The sequence below is a fragment of the Schistocerca piceifrons genome, chromosome X, assembly GCF_021461385.2.
Source record: "Schistocerca piceifrons isolate TAMUIC-IGC-003096 chromosome X, iqSchPice1.1, whole genome shotgun sequence".
Lineage (NCBI taxonomy): Eukaryota > Metazoa > Arthropoda > Insecta > Orthoptera > Acrididae > Schistocerca > Schistocerca piceifrons.
In genome coordinates, this window is record NC_060149.1 from 677,627,500 (window position 1) to 677,650,721 (window position 23,222).

At 38.0% G+C, this 23,222-nt stretch overlaps 1 protein-coding gene across 1 annotated transcript in view; it reads left to right on the forward strand.

The window, feature by feature from the left end:
* Positions 1–23,222, forward strand: part of LOC124723160 (DNA damage-regulated autophagy modulator protein 2-like) — a 219,123-nt gene that overhangs the window by 168,712 nt on the left and 27,189 nt on the right. The window contains exons 3-4 of the mRNA XM_047248355.1: positions 4,813–4,934; positions 21,546–21,754. Of these exons, the coding sequence (XP_047104311.1) occupies positions 4,813–4,934; positions 21,546–21,754 (331 nt within the window). The remainder of the gene's footprint in view (positions 1–4,812; positions 4,935–21,545; positions 21,755–23,222) is intronic.

A 23,222-nucleotide genomic window follows, 5' to 3' on the forward strand; every position in this document is an offset into this window, starting at 1 on the left:
ACATTGAGTCACGGCTTGTACTGAAAGAAGACACACACCAATACGTACTGTAAAACTGGCGGAAACAGAAAAGGAACCTCAGGAGGATGCAGTTTTTGCATTTATTCCCTTTTGTGGCGCACTATCTGGAAAGATAGGACGAATTCTCTGGAAACACCAACTGAAGATGGTCTTCTGCCCCCGGCTAAAACAAGGCCACTGTTTGGTAGTGTCAAAGACGACCTTGCACTACGGAAATCCGACGTCTATTAGATTTCCTACCAATTTATTTAGATATATATAGGCCAGACAGTGTGTAATGTCGAAAATCGATGCCAAGAACACCAAAGGCACACCAGACTGCAGCAGCCTAATAAATCGATAGTCTCGAAACATTGCCTGTCGGAATTACACAGAATAGATTACGACCATACAAACATTCTGACTCGGACGCCAACCTTCGGACTGTGCCCGTGATAGATTTGAGTAAGGGAACCGCTGATCAGTCGTGATAGCGGCTGCGTCCGTAGTAAGGCATTGGAACCCGCAATTAGTCTGATTAAGAAGAGGAAAGTGGTATCCCACAACGAACTGATTTTGGCGGAAGGCCTGGGAATAGCAGAGGTGCTGCCAGCATACGTACCTGGGCGCGAACATGGGATGGAACAGTGTGTCGGCGGGAGGAGTGAAGTAGGAGATGCTGGGTGCGGACATCGAATAGAATGGCGGATTGGAGGGTGAGGGAGGAAGAGATAAAAGTGTCTTGCCGGCCACCAAGTGGTCTGTTCGTCAGAGGAAGTGATGATGGCAATGTGGTCGCTTCCCGAAATATTGTGCCTATTAGACACTGACATCTGGCCGTTCACTCACTAACTATTTCGTCGAATTTTACTTTTTGTGGATAGATGTTTTTGTGTTTATTTATGGTAGATTCGGATGTTAAAGTATTCAGTCTTGCCGCAACAACCATGTGGTCACTAATCCCCGTATCCATCATGAAGCCCCATATTTGCTCATGGTTATTTGTTGTATGTTATCGCAACCAGTTACACTTTGATTGGGCTCCTCAAGTAACTGCTGAAAATGATTTTCGGAAAACGCATTTAGTACAATTTTGGACGATGTTTTATGCCTACCACAGGCTTTAAACAAGCATTTTCGCCAAAATATTGAGGGTAGATTGAAGTCACCACCAACTATAATTGTATTCCTGATGAGACTCAAATTTTCCTTGAACCCTTCAGCAACTATAGTATCTGAGCTAAGGGTCAGTAGCCGGGACATAAACTTCTACCCATACTAACTCTCAGCAACCATTACGGTACTTCAAGATAAAATACTTCTAAGAGCAACAAACACGACAACACCAACTGAATTTAATCTATCCTTTCTGAACACCATAAAGTACAGGGAATATTTGTTTTTGGAAGTAATTATTTATTCGTCAATATCAAGATTATTTCCTTCCAAACTGTCCCTATTAGATACTATATACACATACCAGCGTTTTTTCCAACCCCCAAAACACTTCTGGAACTCGATTTGTGGGATAGCTTTTTGTCCTCTCAGCAATCCGTTTTTGACCGATTTGAAGTTTATTTTTGGCAACAGAAGAAAATCACAAGGAACCGTGTATGTTAATATGGAGGCTGAAGCGTCGTTACAGTGTTGGTTTTAGCCAAAAATTCACAAAGAGAGCTACGAAGTATGAGCAGGTGCATTATTCGGGTGCAAAAGGCCTGAACTGTTTCGCCACAGACCCGGCCGATTTTAATTTTTGGATTTCTTAACGTAAACGGCGTTGGACTTGTAAGAGGTACTGTACACCTTTTCGTACGTTCTACTTTGTGAAATGAACTCAACGTGCACTACACCGTTAAAATCGAAGAACACCGTAAGCGTAATCTCCGTATTCGAGCTCACTCGTCGAGCTCTCTTTGGTCTTTGGGATCCAGAATGTTTCCAGTAGAGCAATTGAGCCTTACGTACGATTTCATGCATTAAACCCATGTTTTATCCCTTTTATGGCAAATTTCATCTTTATTGACTTCATCTAGCGGCTAATGACTAACTTGCATTCATCAGTGTTTTTGTACGCAGTACAATAATTATGAAACAAATTTTGCTGTTACATGTTTCATAGTCAATACTGTACATCCAAAAAAGAGTACATGGCATCAGTCAATTGATATACCAACATCAACAGCGACTTCTCTGATTCTGATTCAGCGTTCGTCCGTGATCGGCACTTTAAGCCGCTCTTATAGCAAAATTTAATACAAAATCTGTGATAAATTTTTTAGACAAAATAAATACCGTAATCGGCGATACTACCAAATCACATGTTATCTTTCTGACAGCTTACAACAGACTAAATATCCGATATGGCTAACACTGTAGGTCTGTAGAGATACTTTTTAGACATGTTTACCAACACCACGATGAAATAATCCAGCGAAATGGACTAACACAACACGTGAAATTACAAAATGCCCATTACTTTTTAAATTCACGTCGTACCAACTTCTCTCGGGATTGAAGCATACGGAAATCACTCAAGAATAATATTCATTCGTTTGAGCGCTTACAGCACCCCAAAGACGACCTGTACCTTCGTCAAGACTGTCCACCGTTCACTGGCTCTTGAACAGTGTCAGAATTGTTGAGGAACTAGAGGGCCTTCGTTCCCCGAATACCAGCGGAGCGCACTCGTACAGACCAAGTTTGGGATGCCGGTAGCTAGCTCTGACTGTCTCTGTGAGCTTGGATGGCTGACGGATCAGAATAGCACACTACTTTCGGTGGCTCGAAGTTGGTGTCACCACGCCTCACCACCGTGCAACTCAAGAGCATGATTTCACTTCACTTCATCGCTGTCTACTCCTCATGTAGCAAAAGCATAGAACGAAGGGCAGACTCAAAATTAAACTCAGCGTATGTGAGTATTGTAAATGGTTCAAATGGCTCTGAGCACTATGCGACTTAACTTCTGAGGTCATCAGTCGCCTAGAACTTAGAACTAATTAAACCTAAATAACTTAAGGACATCACACACATCCATGCCCGAGGCAGGATTCGAACCTGCGACCATAGCGGTCGCTCGGTTCCAGACTGTAGCGCCTAGAACCGCACGGCCACTCCGGCCGCCAGTATTGTAAATGTTAGATACAAATTTCGAAAAAAAAATGGTTCAAATGGCTCTGAGCACTATGGGACTCAACTGCTGAGGTCATTTGTCCCCTAGAACGGACATCACAAACATCCATGCCCGAGGCAGGATTCGAACCTGCGACCGTAGCGGTCTTGCGGTTGCAGACTGCAGCGCCTTTAACCGCACGGCCACTTCGGCCGGCTACAAATTTCGTTTCGGTTTTTATATCACATCGCGATCTTTAGCGGATATCTATGGCCACCAAGTCATTTGTAAAACAAGTTTGCAATTTAAAAAAAACTTTTATTTATTTTTGTTTTACGCTATGTAACATACAATAATGAACAGAAACATTTTGACCACAGCCCATGGTGAGACCCAATGCCTCCTGGAGGTGTGGTCACGCGATGTAGTAAGTAAAGTAAATAAGCACACCAGAGACGAATGAGGAGTCATTCTAGCGACGATTTGGACAGTAGGTGAGAAAATCTACTGACATAAGTGTCTTTGACAATGGACACATTGATAAGTCCTGGTGCTTCAGAATGAGCCTCTTGGAAACAGAGAAACAGGTCTCCTGTCCATGTAATAGTATCATGAGCATCTGTGGAAAGAGGCTGAAAGATGGTGAAACGACTAGTAGAATACATTGTTTGGATATCCACATCTCATCACAGAATGTGAAAGTCAGGCATTTGCCAAATCTGTAAAATCGGTTAGGCCACAATTGGACGACAGAGTGCAATGCTGATTTAGGCACAAGTGTTGCAGAACACACCATTTTGTGCACATTGTTGACAATTGGGATCCACCGCAGACTGCCCCTACACGTTCCCATGTTGACGTAACAACTCTGTCAATTAAGATTGCAGTAAGCATAGTATCATCGAGATTGGACTGTGGACCAATTTATAAGTGTCACCTAAGCAGATGAATGACGTTTCTGGTTCATATCAGGTTAGGTCAATGGTCATGTCCAGATCCACTGTCATCTAGCTGAATGGATATTCGAAATACACACAGTGCTGCTGACACAGACCAGAGGAGCTGTATTATGCTATGGGGGACATGGGAAGTGTGGTAGTAACCCAAGGCATCATGAAAGCGGTGGATTATGTGAATTCTATTGCAGATCACCTGTTTCCCTTCATGCTTTATGTCTTTCCTGCGACAACAGTGGCATCTTCCATCTGGATAAATGTCCATTTCACAAGACCAGAAATGTGCTAAAATGGTTTGAGGATCATGAGAGTAAACTCAACGTTGCTGTCTTGGTGAGCAAAGTCCCTTGAAATGAACTTGATGGAACACTTTTGGGATTCTATCAGGAGCTACTTGCATACCCACAAACAACAGAGAATTTCCGACTTTTGCATGCATATCTCATACCTCTGGAAACCTAACAAGGATTTGGCGAATTCATTCCAAGCAGAATCATTTTTACATAGAGTTCGAAAACGTGGATAAACACGTTGTTAAGCAGGTGGTCATACTGTTTTTGAACATCAGTGTATCGTACACCTGTGGGAAAATGAAAAATATGAAAGAGTGAATAAGGTTGTTGCTTTGGTCTTACCTTCTAGATCTAAAGCTTAGATTCAGCTGGAACTTTTTTTCAGAAAAATATGAAAATGTGGTCACTGTGTGGAACACATTGAAACATTTATATTCATTTGTTACAGCTATGCAATTGCTGCAGGGACAGGTCACGTAGATCCAGGATTTCCGTACATCTCTTACAGCGGTAATGTGCCACCTGAAAGCTGCATCTTTGGCCAGCTCCTAAATATCTCTGCTTGCTTACGTAAGTGAAGCTACTTGCTATGCTGTACATATTACTCATTTGTTATCTCTCTCTTTCCCCATGCATAGAACATCCTGAATGGGGATGGTTTAAGGTTATTTTGGGCTCATAGCTGTCATGAAGTGCTGGGGCCATACTAATACATATTCATTTTGTTAAATTTTTTTTCCATATTATGTATGAAGATAACATCTACTAAAATTTATTGCTATGCTAGACTAGCCTAGGTTCCTTGATTTTTGAACCATTACATGACTAAAAAAACCAACATTATTCAAGAACCTTAACTATGGTACCCATGAGAGCTAACTCTTAAAATGGTAGCACTACCTGCTTAGAACACATGCTTGAAATTCATTTGTTGCAGAATCTTAGAACATATTCTGAGCTCAAACGTAATGAGGTGCCTTAAACAGAATGACCTCCTCCATACCAACCAGCAAAGATTTTGAAAACACCAATCATGTTGTGTGCTGGGTCCATTGATGTTCATGTTGTATATTAATGAACTTGTGGACAAGGCTAATTGTAATGGCAGACTTTTTCTGATGCTGCCATTATCTGCAATGAAGCACAGCCTGAAAAAGTTGCACAAATATGGTATTCAGTCAGATCTGGATAAGATTTCAGAGTGATGCAAAGATTGGCAAATTGCTTTAAATATTCAAAATGAAAAAGAGAATATCCTATGACTATAAAATCTGTGAGTCACCGTTGGAATTGATAAACTCATACAAATATCAGATTGTAACACGTTTTTTAGGGACATGAAATGGAATGATCACATAGCTCAGACATTGGTAAAGTGGAGAGCAAACTTTGGTTTATTGCAGTCAGTCCACAAAGGATATTGCTTACAAGTCACTCATGCAACCCATTCTAGATTATTTTTCAAGTGTGTGGGACCCACACCAAATAGGACTAAAAGGGGATATTGAATGTACACAGAGAAGGGCTGCATAAATGGTCACAGGTTATTTTTATCAGCAGAATCAGCTGAAATGTGTCACAGAGATATCAAAAGAAATGAACTGGCAGACTCTTGACGATAGCTGTAAACAATTCTGAGAAAGCCTACTTACAATTTTCAAGAAGCAGCTTTAAATGATGACTGTAGAAATATACTATGGTCCCTACATACAACTCCCATAGAGATCTTGAAACAAGATTAGATTAATTACAGCTTGCACAGAGGTATTTAAGCGATCATTCCTCTCATGCTTCATACATGAATGGAATGGGGAAAAAACCTAAAAACTGGTACAATGGTATGTCCTCTCTGCCATGCACTTCACAGTGGTTTGCAGAATATGGACGTAGATGTAAATATGAAGCTGGAACTGATCAAATGACCAGTGTTCTCTTACTCCTGATTTCATCATATGGAAAGAGGATGTTCAGGTACAATCACTTTGGGATTCGTTTTGCATAATAACAAAATCAAATTAATTCTATCAAGTAGCATGTTACAAGTTTTTATGAAACTGTAGCACAACAGTTTGATAGTGAATGAAGCCAAATTGTCAACAGTGTTCAGTCTTCTAGTAAGTACTTACATAAAGTTTGGTGCAACATGTCATTTTATTTGATATAACACTTCATTTTTCATGCACATATTTTCTGAAAATTTCATCATAAAGACAAATTGTGAAGGATGTAGAAAGACTCAATCAACTCAGTAAAATCAGCAACCAAGCAAGGTGCACAGTAGTTAATATACAGGACTCATATTCATGATGAATGGGGTCCAAGTAGCTATCTATCTACTCATATTTAAATATCTTGTGCTTTTTCTAGATATCCTTATCCACATGACTTGTGATTCCTTTCCAACCCTCTCCAATCTTCAGTGACATCGATGTTGACAAGATATTAAAGTAGTTTGATTTGATTGTGTTATTGGCATATGCACTAGCAAATGCTCTTTGATAACCTAAAATAAATTCATTTGTTTATTCTGCCTGAGGATTTCCATATCTGTTTAACTTCCACATCTGTATAAAATTATGTTGCAGTTTCGTATCATCTATGGTATTTACCAGACCAAGTGAAAGCCTTACAATAAAAGAGAGGCTTTGTTTTTTTGGCTTTGTCAAAGCTTAAGTCTGCAACTATTCTTTTGGAAGATTTATACTTTTCCTGTGACTCTGTCTTCTTATTTTCCTGGACTTGAACTCTCTTTCCCTCTACATGCTGGGTGCTCCTTAGCTCACAGCCAGATGCAGATCTGCTTTCAGCTTTTGAATGAGCTTAAATATGATTAACCACTTACACATTCCTCTAACTCAAAAAAGTGATGTACCACCTACATACTTGCAAATGACTGTGGGTTAGATTCAAGAGGAGCAAATAGTGACAGAGTAAGCCTAATGAAATGTAAGAAATAACTTTCCTGTGAAATAAAATCAAAATAATAACCCAAATAAAGACCATCTGGTAACTTACTATGATACTTGTTGTTTACTAACATTGTGAGTGTCAAAGTACAGTGAGGTGCCATGTTTAATTTTTTTCAAGGTTAAGATGATTTTATTCCTCTCAAGAGGACTAAATTGAACTAAATTCAGAGATATGCTGTGATGAAACTTAAGAGCAGGCAAATAGATAATGAGCAGTACATCAGAATTGCTTTTCAATCTAAGAATTGAACTGCCATTGCATCTTAGATTCATCAGGCAGCCAATGTCACAATCCTTGCAGCTCCTAAGCAAAAACATTGATGTTGGAATGAAACCTGTGAAAATGCTGTGCCTAAAAGAATAGACACATGGAAAAAAAATGGATATCATCTGAGGACCAAGCAGATTTTAATGCATTTTGTGATGCAAGGAATGTTGCAGTACAGTGGGTTTGATCATATGAGGAACAACAGGTGGAATTATTGATCAAAACTTCCGAGAAAGCAATGTCAGAGAGTTACATCAAACCTTCAAGTCTATTCTTAAAGGGCATCACGACCCTTAGCATGTGCTCTGGAGATGAACCTGAAAAGCTACATCTGAACAACATGGAAAATTACAACAGTTTTACTCAGTACTATTGTGACGAGCCAAAAGAGAAACTATCTGCCCTTGTGTTCCATATATATCTCAAGGATATCTTCAGATGCAAAGCAATCAGAAGAAGTTACTGCATTGTTGTGTTTCTTGACTTCAGAAAAGGAGATGACTCAGTTAACTGAGGGTCATTACTGAATATTCTGAAGAAGCTTGGGGTGGATAATATGTTCAGAAACATGATAAATCAGACTCTGACCAACAAAATATAAAAATTTAAATCCAAAAACATTATTTTAGACTCCTCTGAGGTAAAACTATGACTCAGACAAGGAGAAGAACTCTCTTCCTTTCTTTTTATTTCTGAACCATAAAGAATAAAATGAAGAAAAGTTTCAGTTATGCTGCAAATTCAAAAGAGCTTATGAGTCACAGATGACTTGGCCATTTCTACTAGCAACAGCAGTTTAGCAGTCAGGAAAGTACACTCTCTTAAGGATGTAGCAAAGAGAGTAAGACTACAAATCTCCTTTGAGAAGATAAAACACACATGATGAACATTAGCAATGGGCCAGAATGGATTATAACTAACAATGGAAAGACCGAAAGAGTCAAGAAGTTTAAGTACCTAGGTGAAGTACTCCAACAGAAAGGGCTAGAAAAAGAAGCAACTGGTATGATGATCTGGAAATCTCCTGAGGTTATCCAGAGTATGAAGAGGGTTTCCGCACCAATGCAATGCAGGTTGCAACTGGTCTCAGTTGTTCTCACTCAGGTTCATGAAAGGAGATAGCACAGACCATTCAGTTCTGTTGATTCCTGTCTCCTGAAGGAAGGAGTTCATGAGGTGGTCTTGGGGTGTTTCTGCATGATCACTGTGAAATATGAACCTATTGCCATAATGATGACTTTATGGAAGCACAACAGGCTGGGGGATCCTGACCAAATACTGCACAGTGTTGACTGATGCATTGGCCCCTGGCTACCTCCACATTTTTTGACAACAATCATTAGGCATCAGACAAACCCTCCACTCATTGGTGAAGAGAATCTGATGTCATTATGCAGTTTCCATTTCAGGCATTCGCTTGTCAATTTTCTTCATGCACCACAGTGCTGCGAAGTTTGTGCATTTTTCATAATGGATACCTAGAGGTCAAATTGTTCATTTGCAGTTGGTTGTGCATCGTGTTAGTTCACACAGCCATTTCCTTTTCCTTTCATTATGACTTTCTTTTTCAACTGCAGGGGCCCTCTAGTGATAAAGTTCCTATAGCATCGAACCACAGTCAATGCACAGTGCTGTGAAGACACCTTGCAGAAACTGTGGTATGCCATAAACTCAAAATGCCCAGGAATGTTATTAGATGGTCTCATCCTGTTGTACAATAATTTCTACCCCCACACTGCCAGTTGGGTGAAGGCTATGCTTCAGCCATTTGGTTAGAAAGCACAACATCATCCGTACAGCCTGTATCTTTCACCATGTCTCCAGCAACCTGAAGGAAGACATGCATGGATGTTGGTTTCATTCAGATGAGGAAGTGCAAAAGTGGGTGTGGTTGTGGACCCACCAGCAGCTGACTGTATTCTACAAAACAGGAACTGGTTATCTCATCTCCCAGTGGGATAAATGTTTTAATGCATGTAGTGAAATACAAATACAAATACAAATAGATTACTTTTGAATAGAAACATTCCATGGTCCAGTTGTGGTTGGAGTTCAGTTTTCATTTGTTTGCCCCTCATACATCTACATACACTGAAAGCCACCATATGGTGCATGGCAGAGGGTACACTGTACCACTACTGGTCATTTCTTTTCCTCCTCTACTGACAAACAGAGTGAGGGAAAAACAATTGCCTACATGCTTTTGTACAAGCCCTAATTTCTCTTTTCATATCTTCATGGTCCTTATGTGAAATGTACATTGGTGACAGCAGAATCATTCTGTAGTCAGCTTCAAATGCTGGCTCTTTAACATCTATGATCAGTAGCTGATGAACAGGAAATCTTCACTTGTATTTGAAACTTACAGTTCAATTTATCACTCTCATTGCCCCTTTGCATGGTAGGTCAACACATTAAAATCCACCCGTACTAATGCTATTGCAATACAAACTTGCTTCAGAAGCCAAAATGTAGCTCTTGCATACAAATCAATATTGTCATTTCTATAATGGCAGAACAAAATGTCAGCTGCAATTAGTAGCTCATAAAATGAATGTACATGCTGATAGTTTTAAGAATATGTGTGTAATCTGTATAGCCATCTACCGTAAGAAACAAAAGAAGCAAATCAGAAGCTAGATTTTCTTTCAACTGAAAATTCTTGCTCCTGAAATACTGTTTTAGTTTTGGAAGGAATTTCTGGAAATTTAGCTGTTGTACTTTGACTGTCTGTAATACCTTATTGTTTCTGAAAATTCAGCTATAGTATTTTGACAGTTTGTAATACTTTTTTACAATATGTTTCAGTGTACTTACACTCAAGTTTTAATCTTAGTGGAAATTAGTTTTCCCCTATAGTGTGTAACTATAAGTTACATGAAGATTGTTTAAATTCTGGTAATATGAGCTCAGATTTCCTGTGTCAGCATAAATCTTCATTGTTTAGGAATGTACATAATAAATGCACAAGCATGAAAACTTCTGTGATCAGTGATCATCACCATAAATTAAAACATTATTTATCATGTGCACAAGCATCATATGAACATGGCTCTGAGGGACAACCAAAACGAAATTCAGAATAATTCTCAATGCCATATCAGTTAATGTAAATGCATTGTTTGACTGTAACAATATTCATATCATTACCATTCTTTTGATCTACCATATAGTCTCTCTCAAAACCTCCCAGATTGCTAATACAAGTCATTTTCCATTTACATTAGCAAAATTTCTAGTTGTGTAGCTGCATACTCTAGACTCTTTGAACTACTGCCTGATGAGACAAAACTCATCCCAGATGCAAGGAACTGATAATCAGGGCACACCTCTTAATAAGCACATAGTCTTATATGTCACCTTATGGGTGTACATTCAAAGCCAAGATAAAACTACAGTCAGCAGCTGTTTGGCAACAAGCTATCCCTTTGTGAAGATGCTATTATACGATAAATGTAAATTCATGTATCATTACAGGCTGGACCATGAAAATGGCCAAATGGGTAAGTTCAGCTGCCTAATTAGAAAGGATCGTTTCCTTGGACCCCTAATCTTTGTACAGTGAAAGTACTGTGTCTTGTTTTAGTGTAGTAGTAGTACAATGATAGCACTGTGTACTGTGTTCGTGTTGCTAATGGTGAGGAGATAACAAAGAGAAGGCAAAACATGATACTGGTACATAGCTACTCTTCAGTGGACCACTGAGCCCCTGTCCTACAGTCACCATGAATATTGTCAATATACAGATTCCACAAGTCACTGGGGAAAATTTAAGATCCATCTTATGATATTGCCTACCAACTTTGTCCATTATGCCCTCAGAGTCTTAATGATCAAAGTCTTGTAGAACAGCTGTAAACTGATTTCTAGAAATTTTTGAAATGATTAAACTGCACAGATTTTCATGTAATGTAACTTATTTATACATTTATTAACTCTAAAAACACTGTAATGACCAGATTTGGTTCTACATAAAACATTTTTATGCAAGTAGACAACCACACTCTCATGATGATGCAGAGGCAAACACCATGAATGTCTGAAGCTACAATCCTTTTTAGACACAATATTTTCAGGAAACAGGCCTGTAAATTATATAAACAGTTCACACACTTGAGGTTTGAGACAGTCACAAAGATGATTTAACATGAAGTACATAAAGTAAAACACATTAATCAGTTCAAAAGAGATAACACAGCACTGCTTGATAATAGTACATCAAATAATCCATGTATGAATATTGGTCATATATACACAGTCCAATGTTTTTCATAGAAATGCTCAATGTGAACTTTGTGAATATTGAATAGCTGTGCAAGTGTCAACACAGTAAATCATTGACACTATAGAGATAGAACACAAATGCCAGAATAGCCTTTAAACTCTACTTAGAACTAATCACAGTTTCTCAAAACCTCAATAGGCATTAGGTGAGTACTACCAGGTTCCAGACACTTTGACCATAGACATTGCTCCTTTATTCACTTTGCCAGGACTTCCATGATAAAGCCATGCACAGATGTTAAGCATTTTCTTCCTGACTACATACTCTTTATGGGCTACATGAAATGTATTTTCAGTTGCAATTACAAAAAACTGTCAGCTGGATGAGGGAATGATGACACTGGAAATTTATGCCAGATGGGGACTCAAACCCAGATTTCCATCTAACTGCTTTGGCTATCCATCCACAACTCGCAGCCAGACCCAAACTTCCATATGTCATCATTTCTGCATCACTACCTGAACTCATACACAAATTATGGTTCTGCTGTGCAGGATACAACATTTTAATTGAACTTTGTGCCTGGTATTGGGGGATAAGAAGAATGATGAGATGTTCTTTCGAATGTGCATGCATGTTCAAAGAAATATTAAATCATTCTTCTTAAAAACACAGGCTCTGCAATACTGTATTTATGGGCTAGTTTTATGCAGGTGTTACTGTTGCTGTTTCTGAGCCCAGATTGAAAATTTTGGGTGGCTTCCACTATTCAATGACTGGCATATGAACATATTGTGATCATGGAAACTATGTAATCACTTTGCCTACTCAAGGAATATGGGTACCTTGTAAAACAAAAATAAAACTGTATCTGTCAATTCAAAACAGTTCTGATGTTAATGCTATAGCACATTAAAAGAAATACTGCAAAATATTAAAGACTGTAATACGGACATCAAAGCAAATACATTACAAAGAAAAAATAGTCATATCAGATAACAAAATAAAGACAATATGGGATATAGTGAAGGAGGAGATCGGTAGAACCAGATATGAAGAGGGACAAATAGCATTAAGAGTAAATGATACATTGGTGACAGATGTGTATAGTGTTGCAGAACTTTTTAACAAACATTTTATAACTGTTACTGAAAAGATGAGGTTGTCAGGTTCTGTAGATGCTGCTATGGAATACCTCAGACCAGACATTTCAAGTAACTTCCATAATATGAATTTGACCCTCACTACCCCAGCAGAAATAGTGTCCATCATAAAATCTTTAAAATCAAAAACATCTAGTGGGTATGATGAAATATCAACAAAGTCAATTAAAGAATGTGATTCTGAGTTAAGTAACATATTAAGCTATCTGTGTAACCAGTCATTTATCAGTGGAATATTTCCTGAATGGTTGAAATATGCTGAAGCTAAGCCACTGTTTAAGAAGGGAGATAAATAAATAGCATCATATTTGTGCCCAATTTCACTTTTGCCAGCATTCTCAAAAATTTTAGAAAAAGTAATGTACAATTGGCTTCATAACCATCTTATTTCAAATAACATACTGTCAAAGTTGCAGTTCGGATTTCTAAAGGGTTGTGATATTGAGAAGGCTATCTGCACTTACAGTGAAAATTTGCTTAATTCATTAGACAAAAAATTGCAGGCAACTGGTACATTTTGTGATCTGTCAAAGGCATTTGACTGTGTAAATCACAATATCCTTTTAAGTAAATTAGAATATTATGGTGTAACAGGAAATGCTGCAAAATGGTTCAAATCTTATATCTCTGGCAGGAAACAAAGGGTGTTATTAGGAAAGAGACATGTATTAAGCTATCAGGCATCATCCAACTGGGAACTGTGGGGTCCCACAAGGTTCCATTTTAGGGCCCTTACTTTTTCTTGTGTATATCAATGACCTTTCATCAGTAACATTACCAGATGCCAAGTTCGATTTGTTTGCCAGTGATACAAACATTGCAATAAATAGCAAATCAAGTGTAGTCTTAGAAAGATCAGCTAATAAAATATTTGTAGACATTAATCACTGGTTCCTAGCCAATTCTTTGTCACTAAACTTTGAAAAAACACACTACATGCAGTTCAGAACTTGTAAGGGGCGTCCCACAAGTATATGCCTAACATATGATGACAAGCAGATAGAAGAAGTGGACAGTGTTAAATTCTTGGAATTACAGCTTGATAATAAATTCAACTGGGAGGAGCACACCACAGAACTGCTGAAGCGTCTTAATAAATCTCTATTTGCAATGCGGATTGTGTCAGACATAGGGGATATAAAAATGAAAAGGCTGGCATACTATGCTTACTTTCATTCCATAATGTCATATGGGATTATTTTTTGGGGTAATTCATTAAGCCAAGCTAAAGTTTTCTGGGCACAAAGCGTGCAGTAAGAGTTATATGTGGTGTGAACTCAGGAACATCCTGCAGAAGCCTGTATAGGGAACTAGGGATACTAACAACTGCTTCCCAATATATTTACTCCTTAATGAAATTTGTCATTAAAAATATATTACTTTTTCAAACCAACAGCTCAATTCATAGAATCAATACTAGAAATAAGAATAACCTTCACAAGGATTTAAAGCCACTTACTCTTGTACAAAAAGATGTGCATTGTTCAGGAACACAAGTTTTCAATAACTTGCCAGCAGCCATAAAAATCTTAACAAACAATGAAATTCAGTTTTAAGAGCATCCTAAAGGATTTATTGGTGGCCAACTCCTTCTACTCCATTGATTAACTTCTCAGTAGAACCAACTGTTTCTTTTTTTTTTCCTCTCCGTGTGTGTGTGTGTGTGTGTGTGTGTGTGTGTGTGTGTGTGTGTGTGTGTGTGTGTGTGTGTGTAAGTACAATATAACTTCTGCACAATTTCAGTACAGTAATGTGTTCACTGTAAATAAGTGTGTGTGTGTGTGTGTGTGTGTGTGTGTGTGTGTGTGTGTGTGTACAATCTAACTTCTGCACCACATCAGTACAGTAATGTGTTCATTGTAAACATGTACTATAGTAGTTCTATTACATGTTTATTATCTTATAAAGAAAAAAAACTTTTTTATTTTAAATTCAGTGCATAATGTTTGTAAAATGATTCTTTCATATAGTGTTCATTGGGACCTGTGGAATGGTACATTAGCTTATTTGTTTGAGTTGTAAATATTTGTCATGTATTATTGTTTTTCTGACATGTTCTACATCCTGGAGGACTTCCTCACTAAGGATCAATTGGAATGAAAGTAAATCTAATCTAATCTAACCTAATCACCCCATATACCATTTTAGTTCCCAACTAGTGATGTAAACATACATGTAGTTACGTGAGTACTGTATGTAGAAATTAAAAGGGCAGCTCTTTACAACCAGAAAACATATCTTTAAGTTTTTCACTGTGAACTGGCTGCAGAATCCACTCCACACTCCCTTGAAATAAGGTAGTTTACAGCAGGAGAAGTGTAAAGCTATGTAGTGACATGATACTTGCTTCATACCACATATCACAGTTTGTGACACATGCCCAAGAGAGAAAAATTACTCCAGACATTCAAAAGAGTTTAATACATTAAATGATAACAGAATTACCTCAGGTTACCATCCATATGTGAGGGCTTGATAATTATAATACTCTACCAAACATGTCTATTCACCATTTATCCAATGAATGTCAAACTAATCTGATTTCCAAAATGATACCATATCTGAATCATACCACACTACTGGAAACATGTACAACTTTTACTTTGTTAGTTTTGCAGAAATCTCTTCAAATATGTGACCTATAGTTGACATTTAGATTGTTTCAGCTCTTGACTATTTCATATGCTATTATGGCACATACATAATATTGTGGGCCAGTAGAATACTTTCCTATGAGCCTAAAATACGTCTCCTTAATCACAATCATTTCACAGATGGATAAATATATTATATACAAGCCTATGACAAATATAGTACCAAAATGAAGACATAAGGCATAATTTGAGTAAATTTTACAGACCCAGTTATTGTTCATAAATTATATGAAAGTGTATATGTGCAAACAGTAAATGTCTAGTACTGTGAGCAATCCATCAAGATAAGCCAGTAACAAGAGTAATACCATAATATGGACTAGAGGTGTATGTATTTAATGTGTGCAAATGGCACAGTGGACATATTATTCTAGTAGAAATGTAATTGAGTGCTACATATTTCTATCACTGACAGTGCAAATATGTCTGCCTGTTATACAGAACTTTTTCATGTAAAAGTGGTACAAAAACTAGCATACTAATAAAGGTTACACAAACCCATCAAGAAATATTCCCTTGGCATACTATATGAATAAAGTACAAGGTATCAGAAAAATATTTAAACTAGGGGTGTTGTTATAAGCTGCTCATTATGGTGATAGACATTAACTGTAGTGTTTTATGAATTAATTTTATACATAGAGATGGAAGATGACAATTTCATTTCTTGTTCAGTGTTCAGTGATGAGACTATATTCCATTTAAGTGAAAAGTGAACCACCACACCATAAGAATCTGGGGAACACAACAACCAAGTACTGTTATATCTGTGAGTGACTGGATGTGAGTTCATCGTTATAACCCAGGACAGAAATGGACGAAGCTGCAAGGTGGAAGGGCAGTTGCAGAAGAGAACATGATACTGAGCAGTAGTTGAGCTCAGCATGGTTGACTGATGGTGTACAAGACACAGACTAGGACAAGCCCAAAGGAACCTATGCAACAATGAGGTGCAAAGCAAAATCTTCCACCACAATTATGTAAACAGGCCAAGAACAAAGAGAGACACAATCCAGGACATAGCCAGAGAGAAGAACAAGTGCCAAGCAAGGTTTTTATTGAACAGTCTATAGTACAGTGATGATAGTAACCAACAATATCAGATGTGAGTACAGAACTGACTGACTGTTTACTGGGCAGCCACATTTATACTGACCATGAGGAGCACTATTGGCCAGCATATTCACATGGTGAGAAGAGTAACATGCTCCCTATGAGAGCACAGCACTGCAGTAAAACTATGCCCTCTAATGACCATGTAGGTCCATTTCCCCTGACAGGTACTCAATTTTCGCGGAGCTCGATACCATGATACCAGATATACTATAGTCAAGTATGGGAGAGACACTTTAGGCTTCAAGTGTTTGTGACATTTGCTAAGGCAACAGTTACCGCCCATTCTTTTTTGCCAAAAAGAAATCAAATATCTTAATATTTTGAAGATCTGGATTTTTCCACAATTGTGAGAACATACCAAAATGTTCATGTTTCAATAGGATGGGGCGCTACCACACTGGCAATACTTAAAAGCATGTCACAACAATAAACTGTCTCAACAGTGGTTTGGCCATAAGGGTAATATCAATCTCGAATGTACCGTTGTCCTCCAAGGATGCCAGATTCCATGATATGTGATATTTTATTGTTGTGAGGGTTTCTGAAATATGCCGCTGCTTTTAACAGTATTGAGTGTTTTGCTATATACACAGCAACACCAGTGAATGCAGTAACCCTAGGCATGCTCATAAAAGTATGAGATGAATTTGATTATTGTATGACTCTCATGGGTCTGGTGGAGGGAACACAGAACATTTGTAAGAGATAAATGAAACCTAAATGTAATTGCGAAAAGTAATCCAGGGTTATGTTTGCATAGTGTAAACAATATTCACTTGAAAAAACAGATGGTTCTTATGAAAATAAAAACTTCGTCCTCCAATGCATAAGTTAAAATTCAACCCAAGATTCTATCTTCATTTATGTAGATGATATAGTCTTGTGAAATCAGATGAATCTTTTGAAACACCTTATGCAAATTTACTGTTTTGTTTCTTTGTAATGGACCAATAACAAGATGGTATATTGAATTGCTGAAACTGGAAGCCAGTACAAAATAAAATAACTTCTCAGTTTTCATGGTTGTTTGGCGAATTTCTTTGTTAAATAAATAAATAAGATACACCATAATAATGCATTTGCATTTGAAACAGAGAATCAATTTATTTTTCAGGCATTGTTCAAAAACCCCATCAATATTTTAATGCTTTTTTAATCATTATCTTTATTTCGAAGTGTTGGCTAAAGATATTATTTACTAAAATACACATATTATCTGGTATGGTGAAATCATGATATTGAAGGATTCAATTTGTCATTATTTTCATTTTTATAGGTATAAATAAACATTCTTTTCCTTTGGGTGATCTTTCATACCTTCAGGTTCCTTTAAATTCCCTATCAAACATGTAAATTAAATTCTTACTTAGGATATGTTCCTTTTATGTCAGTTAAACTGTTAAACTTCTGTTGCTGTGACAATGTAAGGACTCATAACAAATGAATCCAGAATGTTTGAAACACAAACATCACTGCAAAACATGCCAGACAGACACATGAGAAACATCTAACTCTTGACTGGTGTGACAAATAGGCTTTTGTGGATGGTTTCCAAAAATCTGTTAAATGCATCTACTCCATGCATGAGCTCAAGGGAAAACTTGTGGATTTCCCATTACATAAAAGTCAGAGTACTGAAACTATTGGTGCTACCATCAAATGCTATAAGCTGTAGGAGATGCAGTGTTGTACTCAATGAAAATCATGATGCACAGTTGTAATTTAATTACACCTGTTGAAACAGAGATCACAAGATGAATTTTCTTGCTATGTTATTGCCATTTCACACACTGAGCAATGAATGAGCAACCAAACCAGCTGCACATGGCAGGCCCCTACCAACAACCACATGAACCAGCAAATGATGCCAAGATAAATTTTTAATTTCAATGCATAAGTTAAAATTCATCTCAAGTTTCCATCTTCATTCATTCTGGTGAAATGGATGAATCTTTTTGAAACACTCTGTATTATAGCAATTTCAATGGACAAAAGTAATGTTTTTCTGAAGAACAGGCCCAAAATATGAGGGGTTGAGAGAAAAATGTATTATCAAACAAGTGGTTAAAAAATCAAGGTCTTATAGGAAAATGGGCTGCACATTTGTTGTGATACAGCAATGATGATAGGACAATAGGGAATTGATGATCAAGGTAATGACTGTTTGTCAATGCTCTAGCTAATGCAAGCAAGTATAAAAGCAGCTAGTGTAAGAAATATGGCATAATTTATTTATTTATTTAGCCATCTGTGGACATTTTAAAATGTATGGATGTTGTCAGTTTGTGTACATTCATATATTTATATTTATACAGTTTGTTGTTACCTGTAGTTAAACATTGTGACCTCTAAGTTATTTACAATCATTTTTGCTCCTTATCAAAACGTTACATATAGTTAAATGTTGGGAAACAAAAGTTATTTTGTAGTTTTTGTAGTAGTGCAAAAAAACTGGATCAATATTGTCCTTTTTAATGGAGTTTAGGTATTTACAAGTTTGAGCACATTTTCTAATTTCTTTAGTAATCCTTTTAATTGGTGGGTGTTCCAATAGGAATTAATGCTTTGGGAAATGTTTCTTCAAACTTTAATTTAAACTCATACATAAAATTGGAGAATTTTCTATTCACTTAATTTCTGTATATACTCCTTCCCAACTTTCATGTGTTAACTTTAAGGAAAACTCCTGCAAAGCTGATGGAGAGTAGACTCTTTTATATACATGCAGTTTTGATTCTTTTTTTTTACAGAAGCTTTTACTTTTATAATCTGACATAGATGGTCAGACAGTCCCAGATATTTAACAAGTACATCACAGTTTTCTCTGCCTACATCTGTAGCTACATGGTCAGTGGTAGATGATGAATGTGTGGTTATTCTTGTTGGACAGTTGACTAGTGATGACATGCCAAAACTATGTAGCATATTCATAAATGTTTTACTGGTGTCATCTGTTTTAGCTGTATTTATGTTAAAGTCCCCACACAAAAGGATATTATGTTACAGCATCAACGCTAGTTCTAGGCTTTGTACACTACTGGCCATTAAAATTGCTACACCACAAAGATGATGTGCTACAGACGTGAAATTTAACTGACAGGAAGAAGATGCTGTGATATGCAAATGATTAGCTTTACAGTGCATTCACACAAGGTTGGCACCAGTGGCGACACCTACATCGTGCTGACATGAGGAAAGTTTCCAACCGATTTCTCATACACAGACAGCAGTTGACCAGTGTTGCCTGGTGAAACATTGTTGTGATGCCTCGTGTAATGAGGAGAAATCCGTAAAATCACGTTTCTGACTTTGATAAAGGTCGGATTGTAGCCTATCATGATTGCGGTGTATCGTATTGCGACATTGCTGCTCGCGTTGGTCGAGATCCAATGACTGTTAGCAGAATATGGAATCGGTGGGTTCAGAACGGTAATATGGAATGCCGTGCTGGAGCCCAACGGCCTCGTATCACTAGCAGTCTAAATGACAGGCATCTTATCCGCATATCTATAACAGATCGTGCAGCCACGTCTCGATCCCTGAGTCAACAGATGGGGACGTTTGCAAGACAACAACCATTTGCACGAACAGTTCGACAACGTATGCAGCAGCATGGACTATCAGCTCGGAGACCACAGCTGTGGTTACCCTTGATGCTGCATCACATACAAGAGCGCCTGCGATGGTGTACTCAATGACAAACCTGGGTGCACGAATGGCAAAACGTCATTTTTTCGGATGAATCCAGGTTCTGTTTACTGCATGATGATGGTCGCATCTGTGTTTGGCGACATTGTGGTGAATGCACATTGGAAGCATGTATTCGTCATCGCCATACTAACGTATCACCTGGTGTGATGGTATGGGGTGCCATTGGTTACACGTCTCGGTCACCTCTTGTTCGCACTGATGGCACTTTGAACAGTGGACATTACATTTCAGATGTGTTACAACCTGTGGCTCTACCCTTCATTCGATCTCTGCAAAACCCTACATTTCAGCAGGATAATGCACAACCGCATGTTGCAGGTCATGTACGGGCCTTTCTGGATACAGAAAATGTTCAACTGCTGCCCTGGCCAGCACATTCTCCAGATCTCTCACCAATTGAAAATGTCTGGTCAATGGTGGCCGAGCAACTGGCTAGTCACAATATGCCATTCACTACCCTTGATGAACTGTGGTATCGTGTTGAAGCTGCATGGGCAGCTAATGCCCAGGCGTATCAAGGCCATTATTACGGCCAGACGTGGTTGTTCTGGGTACTGATTTCTCAGGATTTGTCCAATGAATACCCATTTAGCATCTGCATTTCATCTTAGCCTAGCAATTTTAATGGCCAGTAGTGTATAAATTTTGAAAAGAATATCTCTAAATTACCACTGGGAGAACGGTACACACATAATATAGTTAGTTTCTTGGACATAGTTACAGCAACTATCTCTGTTGCTGACACTTCAAAGTCTTTGTCTACACTTAGCACAATAATATCATTTCTGACTTTAAATTAAATACCGTTCTTAACATAAATACATGATCCTATAATGAAAGTGTGTGTTAATTTATCATTTCTGTTTGTATTAAGAGGAACTGAAAATTTATATATAAATGTATGTAACTTCACATTTTTGTCCATACATTATTAGTAATCATCAAACATCTTATTTTTAAGATTGTAGTAGTAGTTCTGGTTTATACATTTGTTTAAAGTAAAAAGCCCTATGTCACAATGAATATGATGCAAATCAAGAACAATGTGCTGAAAAAGGATTCCATTCTGTTACAGAACTTCTATGTGTCTATATTAGATATAGACAGGTGACAGAGACTGAGGCAGATAAAGATGAGCTGAACTTTGTTTCAGCAATAATTGGTAGTCTTGCATGTCTGGGACTAGACTTAGTGGCCAATTTCCAGGAAAGAAGTGTATTTGTTGTGCACTTGGTTGGTGCTGGTGTTTGTTTTTTTGGTGGAACAGTTTACTTTGTGATGCAGGTAAGACCTTTAACAACCACTCAGAATGTCAAAATTATTTAGACAAATTTTCTTCAAGAATTTTCAGCCTTTATGACTCTCCGCAGAACAAATATACACTGAGGAAAAAAAAAAAATCACAACACCAAGAAGGAGTTGTGAGATATAAATGAAAGTTGGTAGGTGCATTTCTACACCTGAAAGATGATATCTATTGAAATTTCATGCCAGTTGCGTAAGAATGATGCTAGTAGCACCTCTGTGAGGATGCAAATCACATGTGCTTTAAATACATGCTGTAACAGTTATGAGAGTTAGTTATCTATGAGATTGGATGTGGCGAATTGATGTTAGTCAAAAATGCCTTTAAGACCCCAGAGATGCCATTGTCAACACCTCACTGTGTTTAATCAAGGTTGCATAATAGGCCTACGAGAAGCTGAATGTTCCTTCTGCAATTTTGCAGAAGGACTTGGCAGAATGTAGCCACTGTATATGATTGATAGTAGTGGTGGTCACGAGAATATATGACCACAAGAAGGCTGGCTCTAGATGGCCATGTGGCACTATGTAGAGGGAAGAGCATCATGTCTGATGTATGGCTCTGGCACCTCGTACTGCATCTACAGCAGCAATGTGAGCAGCAGTTGACACCTCAATGCAATGAACTACTACAAATTGGTTGCTTCAAGGACAGCTCCAATCCAGATGCCCTACAGCATGCATTCCACTGACTCCAAACTAACACCATTTGCGACTTCAGTGGCGTCAACTGACAGCTCATTGGAGGACAGGTTGAAGGTCTGTTGTGTTTTCTGATGAAAGCTGTTTCTGCCTCAATGCCAGTGATGGCTGTGTGCTGGTTAGAAGGAGGCCGGTTGAGGGCCTTCACCCAACCTGTTTGTGTGCTAAACACACTGGACCTGCACCTGGACTTATGCTCTGGAGTGCAATTTTGATTGATAACAGGAGCATTCTTGTGCTTATCCCATGGACTCTGACTGCAAAATAGTATGTCAGTCTGGTGATTTGACCTGTTGTGCTGGCATTCATGAACAGCATTCCAAGGGGCGTTTTCCAACAAGATAATGCTCACCCACACACTGCTGTTGTGGCCCAACATGTTCTACGGAGTGTTGACATGTTGCCTTGGCCCACTCGTTCACTAGATTTGTCTCCAATCAAGAGCATATGGGATATCATTGGATGACAACTCCAGCATCATCCACAAAAAACATTAACCATTCTTGTATTGCCCAACCTAGTGCAACAGGCATGGAATTCCCTCCCACAAACTAACATATGGCAGCTGTATAACACAATGCATGCATGTTTGCATGCTTGCATTCAACACTCTGGTGGTTACACAGGTTATTAATGTATCAACATTTCACATTTGCAATGTCTCATGTTCACATTAACCTGTGATCTCACAATATCAATTTGTTAAATATGTTACTCTGTCAGATATATTCCTGAAATTTCATTA